The sequence below is a fragment of the Zootermopsis nevadensis genome, unplaced genomic scaffold (genome assembly GCF_977971745.1).
Source record: "Zootermopsis nevadensis isolate Lab colony 2312 unplaced genomic scaffold, Znev_1.0 Znev_ptg000010l, whole genome shotgun sequence".
Classification (NCBI taxonomy): Eukaryota; Metazoa; Arthropoda; class Insecta; order Blattodea; family Termopsidae; genus Zootermopsis; species Zootermopsis nevadensis.
In genome coordinates this window covers 1,411,527-1,429,216 of record NW_028259142.1, presented here as the reverse complement: position 1 = coordinate 1,429,216, position 17,690 = coordinate 1,411,527, and the positions used below count along the sequence as shown (strand labels likewise).

The 17,690-nt window shown below is 36.4% G+C and overlaps 1 protein-coding gene across 2 annotated transcripts; it reads left to right on the top strand.

The window, feature by feature from the left end:
• The first annotated feature begins 77 nt into the window (after positions 1-77).
• Positions 78-17,676, top strand: LOC110827273 (uncharacterized protein CG7065). 2 transcript variants are annotated; one of them, XM_022058767.2, is made up of 10 exons: positions 78-162; positions 6,256-6,420; positions 9,851-10,106; positions 10,725-10,841; positions 11,245-11,384; positions 11,512-11,723; positions 11,892-11,965; positions 12,346-12,400; positions 13,334-13,461; positions 13,921-17,676. In XM_022058767.2, the coding sequence occupies exons 2-10, from the start codon at positions 6,307-6,309 to the stop codon at positions 16,998-17,000; spliced, it is 4,176 nt and encodes a 1,391-aa protein (XP_021914459.2). In that variant the 5' UTR covers positions 78-162; positions 6,256-6,306; the 3' UTR covers positions 17,001-17,676. The 2 variants fall into 2 exon arrangements, with proteins under 2 accessions (XP_021914459.2, XP_021914460.2); XM_022058768.2 differs by lacking the exon at positions 6,256-6,420 and having other exon boundaries at positions 104-162.
• The last annotated feature ends 14 nt before the right edge of the window (positions 17,677-17,690 follow it).

Here is a 17,690-nt window from a genome sequence, read left to right as displayed (position 1 = left end):
ATTGAGGATTAGAAATTAGAATATTTACAGGATATAGATGGCAGGATATGCTTCGTTTACCTGTATCCATAATACGTGCTAAACTAATGTTCGTCGTGTTTATGGTTACAAAATGGCGTTCGTTTGGAGGCTAAAGCATCTTGTGCTGAAGTAGGAGTGCAGGTAAGCATAAATTGTATATATTTTCATGCCATGTTAATACTATAAGTTGTTCGTATACAAGCAAAAATGTCGGATGAAGAATTGTTAAGAATTTAAACTTTGGATTTGGTTTGAAACCTTTGGTAAGTATTGATTGATCAAATGCTTACCGACATTAGTTATTACACGGTCCATTCCTCTAATACATAGAATTCGCAGGGAAGTGTACATTGTATATGTTACGTACAGTGAGGTAGTGACATGTATAATATATTTCCGGAAGCTACTTTTATGGCATAAATAAACGCGTCAGTGCTTATGCCGAATTCCCTGTGACCAATACCTTTCGTATTCATGTATGTTGATTTATGTGTATGGAATTGACATATGACAAAGTTACTGCGCATCGGATGTTATTTATTTACGTTTTCTAGAGTGATATTTACGTAAGATTGGTTTTTATATGTTACTGCTATCTTGATAGTGCATTTAAGTGTAATGTGTATTCCTCGATTTATTATTGTACACGCCTGCAATTTGAATATTATTTTGTGTTAAAACTTTGATGAGTTATGAATTTGCACCTTTTTTTTCTTTCGTAATTTCCATGATGCCCTATTCTTAACGAAGGAGAATCGGGACTACCTCTTTGTTGTTTGAGGTAAGGGTATAAAGTTGCCAAAATGTTAACACATATTATGAAGGCGTGAAGGGTGGCACCTCAAGATCAAGAGCCTCAAGTGTTATTGATTGCAGAAAAAGTTGTTTTTTTCTTGTATGAAATGCCCATTATTGTGTGTAATCCTCATAACACCCTTATTTGTCGATGTTACTGCAATTTTATTGGCAAAATGTATAGTAGCAGTAAAGTTACGCTGAATCTTTGTGAAAACCGTTTTTCGTATGCTTCTGATGTTATATTATGAACCTACTTGTTCTATGAGCCGATCATTTATCATTTCAGATTTTGCTTGAAATATGTTTCTACTAGGATTTCTTGCAATTCTGTTTTTACTTTTAAGTGTAGAAGACCAAGTAAAAGAGAGCTGGACAAATATGAAGTTTGTTACCACATCCAAGGAACTGTATTAAATGTAATAAAGGAAAGTTGGTGATACATCATTTGTTGCTGTGTCAGATATGTGACAGCCCTTTTTAAATCAATTTCAGTTGTATCTTGTAAAGATGTAACCCCCCCCCCCCTCCCACACACACACTTCTAAAGTTTTCACTATACTTTTTGAGCTTTTTTCTTCTTCTCAAGGACATCTGAACATTACATGCTCACCTTGTGGCAGAGTATTAAAGATTTAATGCAGGAACTTTTTCTGTCTGTTAACATGTTCCCATTGCATTTTCTTGTAAGCATTCTGTTCATATGCTTCAAAAATGGGGTTTATATATACCCAAAGATATGATTTTATGAAAAAACACTGGAATGTTTATGTAGTTTGTTGCATTTTAATGTAAATTAAATTAAAAATAAAAGTAAGCTATACAAATTGACATCTAACATATTAAATTATTACATTCAGATTTATTGGAGAAGTGATTATTAAAGAAAGTTTATTTTTAAGTCTGTAAATACACATCTGCTAGAAAATAGTTATAAGTGCATAAAAACATTGTTCAAGACAAAGAGACATATGTAACCATTACTTTATTGTAAAAGAATTCAGCTAAATTGTGTTATAATACCCTTGATGGTCCCTTACAGTCTTTATAAAAGAAATTTATGTTGTAAATGGTGATTATCTCATAATTTATGGTTCTTGGGTATATGGGAGAACATTTTAATTTTGTAAGGTCTAAATCATATTTCAGGTTTGACTTCCTCTTACTAAGCTGTCCCATATTTAACCAATATTGAAGATTGCTGCGAAAACCTCAAATCTTAACCAGTATTGTTTGTAATTTCAATTATGATTTTAAATATCTCTACGTCCAAACATTGTTTTACAAGTGTGTCTGTAAACGACCCCCACATCTTCAATTTTGTTTCCAAAATTCTCAATCACCAGTTTGGCTTATTAAATTTTCTAAACATTTAAACTCCTGTATTTGTTCTGTGTGGTTGTTTTTGTTAACTAGCACAGTATTACATCTCACTGATGTTTTCCCTTTAAAGGCTACTGCATTTTGTTTTATTAAGAAGCATTTCCATGTCAGATTGTGTCATTATTAATTTAAGGAAAGTAATTATTTTTCTTTTGTAAATCATCCTCTGTTTCCACAGAGTATGTGTGATCATCTGCATACAATGTATTAGCCATTTCTTACCATAGTGATTCCATTTAATTTATATTTGTTCCATTATTTTGTTTACTGTGTACATTCTTTCTTGCATATGTCCTTTATTTGCTCTAGTGTCAGTTTTGGAATTATTTTATTCCAATTTTTTATATTGTCCTTGAAGCAGTCTAAAACTTGATTGGCGTGTTTTATAGGAGCATCATCTGTATTAGAATTTAATGTCCAACATCAGGGCAATAAATAAACTGTGCGGAAAAGAAACTGATATAGATGAGGGAGCAGGTCCGACAAGGCAGAAACTTGACTAAGCCAAGTGATGGTCGGTTTGTGGCATCTGCCTTGAGGGGAGAATGGAGATTAATGATGCTGGAGAACGGGGTGCAAAGGAGAATATTTAGATGTAAGAGGGAAGTAACAGAATGCTAGGAATAAATTTCATAAGGAGCAGCTCGATAGTTTGTGCCGTTCACCTTATTAGAATGATCAGTCATAGGGTATGGGATAGACAGGGCTTGTAGCATGCATGGGAGAACGAGATGTTCATATTGCATGGAGCTAGTTCTTTTGATCTGCAATGTGAACAGGAATTTGGAGATAGTAATCTGAACTCTTGAGGGGTAATTTCCAAAAAGCGAAGACCGTGTCTTGGGATAGTTAGATACACTGTATCAGAATGTGAGGTTTCGTAGCATTCAGGGGGCGGAGCAGACATTGTTAGCCAGTAATAATAATAATAATAATAATTTATTTACATTCCATGGATCCATAAGACAGTCAGATGACAATAGGATGTGGAAAAATAATAATACAATACATATTATAAAGTATAATTCATACTATTATATAAATTTCTCATAATACAAAACAAAGTATTCACCTAGAGAAATGATAAGCTACAAATAGATCTACACATTACACACAAGAAAAATTTATCACTTATTTGTAAACATCATAAATTCATTGACAGAGTAAAATGAGTGTGTAATTAAGTATCTTTTTAATGCTACCTTAAATTGCTCCTTCTTATTTACAAGACTTGTGAGATTTGATGGTAGACTGTTGAAAATTTTGATTCCTGCATAATATGCACTCTTCTGAAAGCATGAGAGGTTGGCATTGGAACTGGCAAATGATGCATTTTGTGTGGTTGGTAATGCTATATTCAAGTGTGTGGTGCGCTGCTGAACGAAGAAAGTAGGAAATTTAATTTTTCAGAGTGTTGGCTGTATGTACTAACATGGTTGACAGTTGTGCATCACCTGAGTGTTAGAAGACAACTTTGTAAAACCTCTGTCAGTCTGTAACTGCATGTCAGAAATATTAATTGTGCATGAATAATCCAAAATATGGATACAATTTCATGCAGTTTTTTTTTATGTGTGACTACTTACATTTCTGTTTAATAGAGACAATTTGTGGGGTTATGAGCAAACCTGATAGCTCTAGTGGATTCAGTTAAGAGAGATCATAGTGTCTCAGTTACTTGGAGGCTATATGTCCTGATTGAGACTTTGTCCAAATACTCAGTTCTACCGCTAAAACAAATGTTGTGATAGTGCCTTAAGTCACTATTGCTACTGAATTAAACATTCATAAATATCCTGTGCCATTTATCTGTATATAACCAGTGCAGTTCATAATGTATCAGATAAACCAAGAAACAGATGCTTTTTATGGAGAATGCATGTTATAAAACTGGCATAATATTTTCTATTGCCACCCAAACACTGTAAAGTGAGGAGGACAGATGTTGGTCATTCTTGTGGATATGTTCTTGAAAGTGCTTTTTACAAGAAGGTTATGATAGTTGAATTATTTTTATTTGGTGTTATATTGTTGTTAGTGTGGGAAAAGCGTAAATGAAAGTAGTGCAGCGAAGTATTGACATGGTCTTTACTGTGTTTTATACTTGATTTATTTGGTGAGCATGAAAATGCTGAAGTCTGAAAATTACATTCATCACTTCAAGCTAAATGTGCATACGTCTTCCTTGGTAAGTTCTATGTCATCTACTCTAGTCTCACCATTTTCAGTATATTTGTAAATATGTAGAAACATTTTTTAAAGGCTCTTGCCTGTTCTATACAAGATTTTGTTACATAATGCATAAAAGCCAAGTGCTTCAGTTATCTTAGTTGATGGAATATATTTAATAAGATTTTAAGCTTTCACGGTGACCGAATGCAATGAAGTCTTCCGAGGTGATCGGCTGTTTAAGTGTGCGGTTGAAGACTCTCTGTCTCTGAAACACTGGATTGTAATTTTATGCTTACGCAGCGGACCACCCGAGAGCATTTCATTTGTGAAAGTACTGTATTTTTTTCCTTCATCTTTTCACGTTTTTTATAGGTATTCACCTTTTTATTATCAATGTATGAACCCTATACAGTTGTGCTTGTTGAAGTTTTCCCATAAACATGGGCTGTGAATGAACTTCGTGCCAACATTATGGCAGGGTTCCAAAAGACAAAGTGCATGTTTTTTTAAGAAAATAAATTATTAAATGTTTGTCTAACATAAAACAAATTATTAATATCATATCAATGTTTTAATTGAATATCTTAACTGTTATGGATTTTTTATTTATGAAACTAGTTATAAGAAGTATACTTTTAAAGGTACATATCAGATGTAAGCTTCAGAATTATGTGATGGGTTGATTTAACTTTGCATAAATCATGTTTATGACGCCACGGTGGTCTAGCGGTTAGAACGCTGGCCTTGTAATCCTGGGGTCTCGGGTTCGATTCCCGGCGGTGCCCGAATTTATAACTTGTGTTGGGCAAGGCCGTGGTCTAGGCAACACGGAGTTTTCCTCCGTGGCATCCCAACAATTACTCCATTCACACACAGAAGAAGGCAATGGCAAACCACTTCTGGATCATCTGCCAAGAACGTATATGAACAGGTCCCAGTCCGAGAAAAGGATGTTCATATGGGCCTGTCGTCAGACAGAACACTAAATTGAATAAAATATAAATCATGTTTATTATTTTCATCATGTGCTCTAGATTTGTTCAGCATTGGTTCTTTGATTATTTTTCTCAAAGAAAAAGAAACTGGATCATGTGTGCCAAATTTCATTGCTACAAGTCAATATAAAACAGTATTGTCTACTGCCTGGAATAGATGAGAAATGCATACAAAATTTTAGTTGAAATACTGGAAGGAGAGAGACTTTGTGGCAGAGACCTGGACACAGGATAATATCAAAGAACTTGGGACTCAAAGTGGGGTTCAGAGACAGGGCGTTTTGAACGTTTGCGTTCCATAAACACCAGAAAATTCTTGATTGCCTGGGCATTTTTTTCTTTCTTGAGAAGGAACCTGCTGCTTGGATTCAGTTATTTTCTGTGTTGTCTAGTGTTCCAGCGTCATGTTGCAACCGTGTAACCAACTCCCTGGTAGCAGAACCCACAGGTCCAACTCAATTTGAGCCCTTCCTGATTCCCTCTGACTTTCCTGAGGACATGTTCTAGGGCAGTTTCAACAGTACAACACATTGTATTTCAGAAATTATTTCAAGGCAGAAGGTGACATAATAAGGAAGATAAGTCTTGGATGGAATGTCAGTATTCATTATTCAATTTATTTTTGAGGGGAGCACGCAGCAGAAGGTGTGAGAAAGTTCAGTTATTTTGTAAGTGTGATACAGTTGTTGATACTGTTTACCAAATTTTGTTTTGTATTAATTATTAATTCTGCCACAATGAAATAAATGTACAGATACAAATGTTTTAATGGTGATTTGCAAGTTGTTTTGGCAGTGCAACACAAGTAGAATTTACTTGTGTTTCTTTTTCAGGGAAGAGAAACCTTCAGTGGTTCCTGTGATAAAAAAAATATTTTGCTTATTTACAGTTTGAACAAGAAGATATCTTTCACAAGTGACGTGACCGTGTGTTGCGGGAAATGGAAGGTTACTCAAACATTAGTGTTAATCACGAAGACTTTGATGATTTAGACATTGAAGGAAGAATAACTTTGGATGAATGGAATTGTGAAGATAAAAGTCGCCAGACAAAGGTAGAGTACGAAAAAAATGGAAGATCAAGCAGGAAAGTATGATCATTTGTACGTAATGTAATGTTTTGTTAAAAACTTGATATTGGATATATAAGTTATTTAGATGAGAGCTTGGAAGTGGGGGCATTCATGAAAATTAAATATTGTAGCGCAGATAAAAGTGGGTATTAAGTATATGCCTAGTTTTTAGTGTGTGGAAAGGTAGTGCAAGCTGTATGCGCTAAAATGTAAGAATATACATTGTGTAAAGAAACATTATATCTCTGTATTCTGAAATGAAATTTGTTAATTTTTGTGCATCAGAATGGCATATTAAGCCAATATTTTACAATTTCAAGGTGAGAGAATTTGTTGTTTAAATCTGGTTTTAATTTGTAAATGCTGATAGTGTTATATCTTGAATCTCTTCAAACACAAATTTTTGTGCATTTCATTTTTTCCTGTGTTACTTTTCCCATGTTGTCATTTTGTGAGGATGGTAAGGTGCCACAGACCCTCTGTCAGATGATTCTGGATTCAGTCTCGATGGAGATTTTAATGCGCATTTGTTGAAGCCGTTTGCCTCTGCAAGGAATTTTGAAATGTTGACGCTGCTATGTTTCTATTGAGGTTCGGAGCCGACGTTAAGCTGCGGCCTGTATGCTGGCAATTGTTCTTATCGTGCATGCTTTGGGAATAATGGGATCTTCATCATGGATGCTTCAACTTCACAGATGGATTTCTTCATTTCACCAGATGTACAGATGTCATGAAGATCAGATGAAGTGATTTGTCATGAAGAAACATTATCATAATTAGTGGAGAGGCATTTGGTTCTTGCCAAATTATAGGTCTTAGATTATGATTGTGGTTGTATGATTTGTGACACTGTATAGTCTTTTAGGTGGTTACGTACATTTTGGAGGAATCTTCAGGATTGAAGATGGAGGAGTCAGAATACAGAAGACAGTAATTAACATCTTCACTTCTGTGAGAACCCCAAATTTCATGTCTGATTAGCATGTAGTTCCCCCCCCCCTCCCCCGGTTAGTACAAAAGAATCATTCATAAGAATGATTTGCCCATTATACGTCTGTTCTGTTAAAATCAACAAGTGACTGAGTAACATCAAGTACGCTGTAGAGACCTAGCGACTTCCATAAGGTGTGTTGTGAGAAATAGAATATACCTTGATTATTCCGTGCTTTCTTCTCAAAGGAACTAACGTGTTTGGTGACAGTCTTATTATTGATACAATATTTTTTATTTTCCGTCTATACACAAACTTAAAATAATGTTGTTTAAAATTATTTAAAATTATAACATTCTCAGTATAATTTTAAATAATTTTAAACAACATTATTTTAAGTTTGTGTATAGACGGAAAATAAAAATATTGTATCAATAAAACACAAACATGACGCAATTAAGATATAAAGTCTTATTATTGTTCTGTCATTTATATTTACCATTGTTTAACTGTCGTTTGTAACTGAGTTTGCTAGTTTTCATCTGCTGTATTGAAATTAGTACTTTTCTGTTGTATAAGTCTGTAATTCTTTTCTGCTTTAAGATACACGTGAGTGTCATATCTACTGTTTTAGCTCTCAGAAAATTACCATTAAAATTATATCCACTCATGTCCGTTTTCATCTGAAAATTGTGAATGACAGAGGAGTATTTCATAGCATGAAACACATTATGTTCTGTTGTTTTAAATATCTAGGTTTAATTAAACAAATTTAAGTCTTCCAAAATGGTAGGAAGTCATCGTCAGACATGTTTTTTTTTGTTGTTTTTTTTAATTGGTCGCTCTGTGGATATATATTTCAAAGTTACTTGTTGTGAACACAGTAATGAAACTTTATAATCCATAAAGCTTTAATGAAACTAGTGGTAGAAACACTTTTATGTTTTGTGTTAATTTTTCATGTTTGTGCGCATTTACCATCATACATTGATATTGTGTAAGTAATTAATGTAAATAATATTGTAAAACTTTACAGTGTTAAAAATTGTATGTTTGCGTACATGGATATTCAATTCCTTAATACAGGCATATTTATTTTTCTGTATCTTTAATATCACTTTAGTTGTAGAACAGGTGGAAAATGTCTCCTGTGTCAGAGAGTATTTGTATTTTGTACTTGCTTGTTTTTATGACAGTGGGTGAACAAATCAAAGACAGTGAGATGGGTGGTGTATGTTGCATGCATGAGCAAATTGAAGAAGAATGTGCAAATAATATTGGAATATAAGATAAGTAGGGGATAAGTTTGTAGGTTGTCACCTGAATTCATCTGGCTTAGGATAAGGTCAGTAATGAGCTGCTGTGAAAACAGTCGTGAACATTTTGGTTTCAAAAAAAGAATTAATTTTTATGCCAGCTCGACGACTTAAATCTTACGACTGTTACGGAGTTCATTGCACCATTTTTATGTCTTATACAACAAATTTCCTTTTTGTCTTGTATTAAACTCGATAATGTCCGTTATTATGTAAGCACAATTATTGACCAGAACAGTGTAACCAAGTGTTGAGTTGGAAAATTTTCTGCAAAGTATTCAAAAGAAAGTAACTTAATGCTACATACGTACTCGTTTGTATGTTTGCGGTTCAGTGGTGAAAAATGCGCTGTTTAAGCTCACATAGGACAAGCTGTATTATTAGGTAGAGAACTTTGGAGTGAATAAGTCTTACATATATTTTGATCTGAAATATTAAAAATAAATTTATTCAGACAATAACGAGAGAAATGTTTTATTTTCGGAGCCTTCATTCTATATTTTTTCAAGGTCTTGAGAAGGTTCATAACTATCTGCTCACCACATATTTCTCCATGATTATCAGAGGCTAAAAGATTCATTACTGTGTCCACAAAAGCCCACCACTGGGCCCTGTCTGAGCCAGATGATGTAGACTACAACTTTACGTTCTTATTTATTGTTATTCTGTCTACACTTCATGCATTGAGTTACTGATGGCAGTTGCTAATGTCATTGAAGGCACAGTGAGAGATAACCTTGTCTGTAGTATATTGTCGTTACAGGTTGGTATTGTGTGAGAAGACAAAAGTACGTTAAGAAAAGCATAATCTTCAAGTTACATGAAGAAGTCTGTAATTTGAATTTTTACTACTGTATATTAGTTCTGATACTAATATTTATAGCATTTTCACTGCAGATTGTACTGGAGTGTTGACTTGTGCTATATATATTTGAACACTGTTCTTAAGGGTCATCTGTGGGTGCATACTTTACCGGTCGATGTAGTCGGGAAGTGATGTGTGCGATTTTATAGTTTATAAGTGCATAAATAATGTAGTTTTATGTAAGAAAGATAAATTTATGTTTTGTGTTGTTATACATGTTTATGACGAAGATTTTCATGATGTGTAGTTTGTGGACGCTTCTGTAAAGCTGTGACATATCGCTTGTATCTGATATTGCAGGAGGAAACTTCAAGCGAATGTGAGGAGAAGCGTTTGCTGTCTGTCAAGGTGAAATTGGATGAAGGGGGCTTTGGTTATGTGTTCTCTGTCAGAACAACAGATCTTTCTGTTCGTTGGAGGTGTCACTTGTGCGATGTTCTCATTATTGGGCAGAAACATGTGGTCACGCACATCCAAAGTAAAAAACATCAGGTCAAGATGGCACTTCCATCACATCCCACGTACATGTTCACCAGGCTAGAGAGCAAGCCGTTAGGTGAGTCCCCGTCTTCTCTGATAATACAAGTGTTGCGGTATCCACAGTATGTGTGTTTTAATAAGGATTCTCATTTCCAGGGCGCCAGAAATCAACCAACTTACCCAAATCTCAGAATATGATTAGTGTAAATGCGTTTATACTTGTTAATAATTTTTGATAACTTTTCCACCAAGAGTCTCTTCATGGATGTATATTTGACCACTTGTGTCCTTATATTCATAGACACAGGACATATTCCTGTTTTGTTGTAAGCCACCTTTTTATTTTGATGAAGCACTTGCTGTTTGTTGGTTAACGTTTTCAGCTGCGATAGTCCATTTTTTTGTTTTTGTTTTGTGAAGAATATTGTGGTTCATTTTGCTGTGCTATTGAAGAAACAATTGTTACAGTCTGTGGTTGTGTGGCTGGTATACCAGCAAATAACAAAAGCCATTTTGATTGAATAATCAACAGAAGTTCTGACGTTTAAAAAATGCTTGTACTTTATTGTGCATCCATCAACACTGTATCCATTTTAATGATATATTCTTGATTGTTAAAGGTGCTGTTTGATGATTATAAAGAAGTAGTGTTAGTGAACAAGCTTTGCACGCACGCATTTGCTTTATCTTTCAGTCGAGATGCCGAAACTTGCACCAGGCGAACCGGTTCCACCGGGATTTGAAGATGTTGTGAAACGTGTAACACAGATTCAAGCTACTTTGGACAACCATAAAAGTTCACCACTCATAGGTTTGTAATTCTGTACCGTTCTTTTGTAGGAAATATTCACTCAGATTGCTTTTGAGCGGACAACACACGAATTAATGGCACAGAGTTTGTGGTGGACATATGTTGTGACGCTAGGGCTGCACACATGGAACGTTTGTGATAAAATGTGGAATGCGTTCCTTGTTGGTGGCATTTGATTAGTTACTACTTGTAATTTAGCTTTTGAGATGCAAACATTTGTAAATGGTCGAGTCTCTTCAGAACGCTACATTCACAGCTGAATTTTTTGTTCCCGAGTTTTAACAAAAGAAAATAATTTGCGATTAAGGAATTAATTATTATGATTAATTGATTACTCATGACACCTGTTTTATATATCAGCAGAATATTTTGTATAAGTGTGAGGAATGTCTTGTGTCTTCAGGGCTGGAATATCTCGTAGAATTGGTACCTGACGAGAGGGGCAAGGAGCCTACGTACGTTTGCATGTTATGTGACAAGAAGGGAGACCCTCGTGTTGCGATGGCGCATATCAAGAGTTACAACCATCGCTCTAAATATATTGTAAGCCTTCTGTTAAGTTACTTTAATGTATGCAGCTGTGCTGGTGAATTGTAATTAAAGTAATGTAAAAATAAGATGTAATTAAATTTGGTGAAAGGTTGATATAAAGTTGTATTATATCCTTCAGGGAATTCACTTTCCAACAGCCAATAAAGAAGTGTGCAAAGCATTTCCAAGATCTAAAGAAGGCAGAAGAGGAATTGCAGAAATTATAACAAGAATTTGCGGCAAAATTGAGGAGAAGCACGGGCGTCTCCAGCCTCTGATAGTTGAAAGGGAGACTTTTGAGGCTAAGAAGGACCAGATCATGAAACAGATACAAGATGATCGCCATTTCAAGTAAGAATATGTTCATATCTGTTGGGACGTGCTGTATTATGACATTGAGTGAATGTTCATGAATGAGCTGTGGTAAATATTGTTTTGAAGTATTGAAAAAGAGGGAAAAGCCTGCTTTTAGGCACAGATTATGTTCAAAACCATTAAAATTAATTTATGTCCTTCCAGGGAAACGCCAGATGAGACCTACATTGAAATGGTGGATGTGAGTGTATTAGAAACATTGTCTGCGACTCCAAATGGTATGTAGCCTTTAATAATCGCCTCTCTATTGCGTACTTTACCAGCCTTTATTTCTCTTACTGCCTTACTACAACTGTGATTGAACAGGGTTTCAAAAAAATTGTGATATACTCCGGTTTAGGCTTTGTGACTTTGGTGAAAATTTAAAAGAGGATGACGACTGTGCGGAATGTATATATATTTTTGATTAAAATAAAAATTATGAGCAAGATTCACCTGACTGTTTTTTTTTGTCAGGAAAGGGTTTTTTTTTTTTGTTATTACTTTTGTAATAGTTTGCATATAAAACAATTGGAAGGCCTCAAGAGAAGAAGTCATTTGGGAGACCACAGTGTAGATGGGAATATAATATTAACGTGGGTTTCAATTTTTCTTTTAGCCACAGATTTACCACTGATGATGAAGGAAGAATCTGTTGCTCCAGAATCAAAAAGGTAAGCTTAAAAAAAAAACCCATAAAGTTGCGTGAAACAATAATTTGTAATATTTTTATTTTCATTTCTTTGTTTTGGCTTGTGAATTACAAAGTCTGCCCAGATGGTTATAATGAATTTTCTGGAATGTATCTTTGGTCCTCGTAATGGTCTTACCTGCCAGAGAGAGCGCAGTATGCTAGACAGCAGTTTGTAAGTGTGTCAGAGGCAATACCTAAAATGTTATGTACATGATACTTGAATAATAAAGGTACAGAATACACAACATTTTTTGTCTTATTTGAAATAGAAGTCTCGTCCGAGTGCCGGAAGAAGAGTTATGATGTATTTATCATTTGATTTTTTGTTTGTTCTTAGTCAGAATTGTTTGTTTCGACACATGTTGACATAATTGACGTGGCATGCTCCTATAGTCGTGTGTCAATATTCTGTGTTTGTTCATGTTACTTCAGTCTGTATGCCACCAGGTGTTTTGCTGTGTTGGTTTAGATACATAACTTAACCCTTATGCTGTACTTTAGTTCTTCAATGCTTTGCTAAAATGTAATTTTAAGGCACAAGTCAGTAAAAATGACAAAAAATTATGATCAGACCAAATACTCGATGTTATTTCTGTGGTCTGTTTAGTGACACTGTTAGTGTCTTTTATGATGATCAATGAATCATTAATTAGAAAGGCTGTATAAATACTAGCAATCTTCTCAAAATCAGTGTGTACTGTGGCAATGTGATTTTCATATCCGGTTAAATGTGTCAGTATGCTGTATGATTCAAGTGGTTGTCACGTGGGCAGCGAGCGCTAGGGACCCGGTTTTGTGCGAATATCTTAAAATGATGCTTTTTCGGGAACTCGGAAAATAAATTGTTTAATGTAATTAGATAAATCGCACAGTTTACATCTGAGATATATATTTATTGTGTTCTCATTTTCAGCCAATTTGTTAAAGGTAAAATATCTTGTGACCGAAGCAGACTGAGAAATCGTGATGCTGACGATAATGTAGCGGAAGAAATTAAATCTGAGAAGACTGAAATTGAGGACAAAGAATTCAAAGGGCCATGTAAGTGAAGATTATTAAAAGTATCAGATTGAGCTAGGGTGATGAGTGCAGCCTTTAACAGGACTTCAGTTGTAGAATTCAACTGATATTCTTGCTTTTATTTGGTGTGCAGGGGCACTATAACAGAGTAGTAGCATGTGACACCATAATCAGTGATAGATGATGAGACTTTGCTCACGCTGGCCATCATTATGTTAACATGTATGGATCTTGAGGGGGCTTGACAGTAAGTCTGTTAGACACTGGAGAGCAGTTCCAGACGTGGCAGGATTGCTGGAGAGATTGTGCGTTTGCAAGAAGTCGTCTTCAGAGGAGATAAATCTGATAGTGTGTTATTAATTCAGTGGTATAAGTGTGTATAAGCCGTCATATTTCCGTAGTATTTAGAATTTTACAGATATTTTAGTGCTGTGTGAACTTCCTTGTTTGTGAGATGTATTTTGATATTTTTGCTTTCAGGTTGTAAGAAATTGAAACAGCAGTCTGCTGATTCAAGCAGAAAATCTTTGTCATCTGTATCAAGTTTGTCAAGTTCAAGTTTGTCAAGGTCTCGCTCAAGGTCTCGTTCAAAATCCAGATCGAGATCGAGATCTAGATCCTATTCGAGGTCTCGCTATGTTCGCCACGGTTGGAGGGATGGAAGATATGGGAGGGGTCATAGATCTCACTCAAGAAGATCTCGCTCTGGATCTCGTGGCTGGCGACGTTCAAGATCAAAATCTCGTTCACGGAGATCACGTTCCTTCAGTCCTTCTTCAAGATATGGAAGGAGATTGTCCCCTGATGGTAGTCCTGGGAGAGGTCGTTATTACTATCGTCATTCACGCTCGCCAAAGTATGGTCGTTCCCGTGACGGTCAAAGTGATGAGAGATATGGCAGACATCGAGACAGATCTTCCAGATTACACCCTCTTGAATCTGAGAGAACAAAATGGGTGAAATTCCGTGTAGATGTAGATAAAATGGAATCTGAATTGGTTAAGGAACTGAAGTTCCATGAAAAGAATCCAGAGAAGCATCCTATGTATCCTGAGGAGTGGAAGAAGTTTTGGAATCGAAGATACAAGGAACTGCAAGCAGATGGTAAAGATCCCAGTAAGCATGACTTTAAACCAGAATGGATTGATTTTTGGAACAAAAGAATAAAGGAGATGTACGAAGAAGAATTTAAGGCGAAGAAAGAGGAACTTAGGCTTAAGCTTGGTTTACCCAAGGAAGAGGAAATACAGCCATCACGGACGGTGCGAAAAAAGAGACCCGGGCAGGACGTGGACATTATAGTTCTTTCTCCTCCGCCTGGTAATGAAGATGATGTTTTTAGGAAAGATGTAACAGTGACTGACATAAAGAACACATGGAAAGCTTTGACTGGGGCTGAAATAAAGGATACGGCCAAACGTTCTCCAAGCCCATGGGAGGATGCAGAAAATTCTTCAAGGTATTCGAAAGGCTCGCCACCTAATAAGAGGGTTCAAAGAGGAGGGCTAGTTTCTCGAGGAAGAGGCCGAGGTAGGATATATGGGCGTATCTTCTATAATTTAGACGATCAGGATGGGCCAGGAGTGGTAACAGTTCTGCGTCTGCTGACAGCAATGGAAAGTCAGCTGGGTTCACTAGGACCACGTGTCAACTCATTATTAGCTACTGCTTTATCTTTGGAGAAGGCTAGTCCTAACTCATCCAGTGCCCTATTGGCTGATTCTGAAAACTTTGTTCTTTTAGAAACTGTGAAAGAAAAACTGAAAGGTCAACTTTTTGCAGGTATTGTGGAGAGAAACATGGTGATGGCCACCAAGTCTTGCATTCAGAATTTAGCTGAGTTACTGGCTAGAGCAGAGGATAGTAATAGTAATTCTAAAATCACCCTGAATTCTGCAGCGGCAGTGGCACCAATCAGAGAGCCATTGCCATCAATGGTGCCACCAAAACAATCTCCCGCAGTAGCTCCTGTTACTGTTCCTGGTGTTGGTACCATGGATAAGGTTGCTATAGCACAGCAGATAGCTGCAGCTCTCGTGGCGCAGGGAAAGACGGACGTGACACAAGAAGAACTCGAACGACTCATCAGCGCTGTTGTCGGAATGGCCAAGGCTTCAACTGGCTCTGAACATCCCGTGTCTACAGTTTCGTTTGTCTCTCACATGAAGGTGCAGCAACAAGGCTCAGGTAGCCACGTCACAGCAAATGCTTTTGTAGAGAACTCTGCTCTTCAGAAACTACTTTCAGTTGTCACTTCTGGCTCCGTTAGTTCTTCTGCCCCAGTAGGAGTGAATAGTAGTGCCAGATTAAATGACCCATCAGTTAACGCGCTTGAAATGTTACAGTCGGCATATAATGAACCTAAAATATCCCCACACGTTGATGTAGCTCCTGCACAGTATGTGAATAGGTCGGATAATATGGAAGGTTTGAGTGAACAAGATTTGCGTACCCTTTTGCAGAACTTCAAGGATCTGTCATCAGAAGAGCAGCAAGGTCTCATAACATACCTAAAGGAATTGGAAACAAAGGATCCTGAAAGAGTTGAAAAGCTCAGGAAATTTGTGAACCTTGACGGACCTGTCATACAAAACTCGTGTCAGAATAGTAAAAGCAGCTTTAAAGCCAGTGAAACACTTAACGTCAGACCTGATGAGCAGTTAGGACGGCTGTCACCTTTCTCATTGCGGAAAGGAGGAATCAATCCATCTCAAGAACTAGGTACCTCAAAAATTTATGTTGAAGATAGAAAGAAGTTGGACGATTCTGACGATGATTATAGTTTTGAAGACATCTATGCTGCGGCTTCCCAGAATGTTAAAGAGAGAGAAAAAGCAGAGGAAGAGAAGAGAAGGCAGTTGTCTGACAGTGTTAAGATGAAGGAAGAGAAAAATTCTGTAGTAAATAAGAAGAGTGACGATCCAACTGTAATACTGAAGGAAACAAAAGAAATGATTGCCAACTTGATGGGCCAACTTCCAGCCAAGTTTATTCAGAAACAGAATACATCTCCGGGCACAAGGAAAGACAGTCCTGCTGTGCTGGGGCCCCATACACACGCGATTGCAAATATGCAGGAAACATTTCGTGAGCCAGTGAAGCCTGCTTTGCCTGATTCAGAAGCAGGTCATAAGATTCAAGCTTTAGGAAGCGAAACAGCTAAAATGACGAGACCAGTGCAAGCGGTGCCCACATTGGATTTTTCTCGGCGTGTGTATCAGAATTATGGGAAAAGAGATTCGTCGTACAGTAGCCAGTATGGGGGGCAACAGGCTTATCCAGCCAGCACACAAAATTTTGCTGGAAATACTAGTCAGTCATTCCCAGGACAGCAGTCGGGCTATTCCGACACCGGCTATAGTCAGAACAGTGGGTATTACGACAGCAGCGCGCAACAGCAGTACCCTCAGCATGACTACAGCGCAGCGTACCCACAACAGGCGCCTAATTCTGGTGGGTGGAACAGTTACCCAGACCAATATGGGCAGCAGTCATATCAGACACAACCCGTTTCGGCACCATACAATCAGTACCCCAGTCAGCCCCCAAGTTACTATTAGCTGTCAGTTTTATATCGCTATTTATCCTGTAGGTTACAAGAGCAAGATGTTGGCACAGCAGTGCTTTTGACTTTTCTGTGGTTTAACGTAATTCCCACAAATATATTTGTTTGGAAATAAATATGTATCATTTCCTGAATTTTTCTTCTTTCTTGTGTTTGCAAAGTTGAGCACTGAATTTGAAAATCATCATCATGCAAAAATGTATTCTTGTCTCACTTGTTTAGGAAGACAAGTGACATGTTTTATATTTATATATATATGTATTTATATAAAACATGGCCTACATAAACTGATAACATACAATTTTTGTATGTTTTTTTTTTCTCATCACCTGTGTTAACATTTAAGTAGTCGAAGGGGAACATTGTTCCTATTTATAATGTATATAATTTTTTTTTGCATCAGTCAACGTACGTTGAACTACGCGTGTTAATATTTAGTTCTTGTCAGACTTGAGGATTTTGGTATTAGAGGCTGGTGAGATGGGCCATTACTTGTGCAGGTATTTCTTTTTATCTTAAAGAATTTGTCATCGCTCGATATTACAGTGTTCTGTAGAATTTGAGTATATTATTGTATTGAGTGTAGTATTGATACAGTATGAATATAAACACTTGTCTTGTTTTTGTGGAAACCTGAAGATGTGATAAAAATTTCGAGTTGTGGTAGTGTTTTTTAAGTGCATTC

Coding starts and splice junctions, on each gene's coding strand:
- LOC110827273 (XM_022058767.2), top strand. CDS start 6,307: ATGGAAGGTTACTCAAACATTAGTGTTAATCACGAAGACTTTGATGAT. Junction 10,842..11,244: donor TAAAAGTTCACCACTCATAG/GTTTGTAATTCT, acceptor TTGTGTCTTCAG/GGCTGGAATATCTCGTAGAA. Junction 11,385..11,511: donor ACCATCGCTCTAAATATATT/GTAAGCCTTCTG, acceptor TATATCCTTCAG/GGAATTCACTTTCCAACAGC.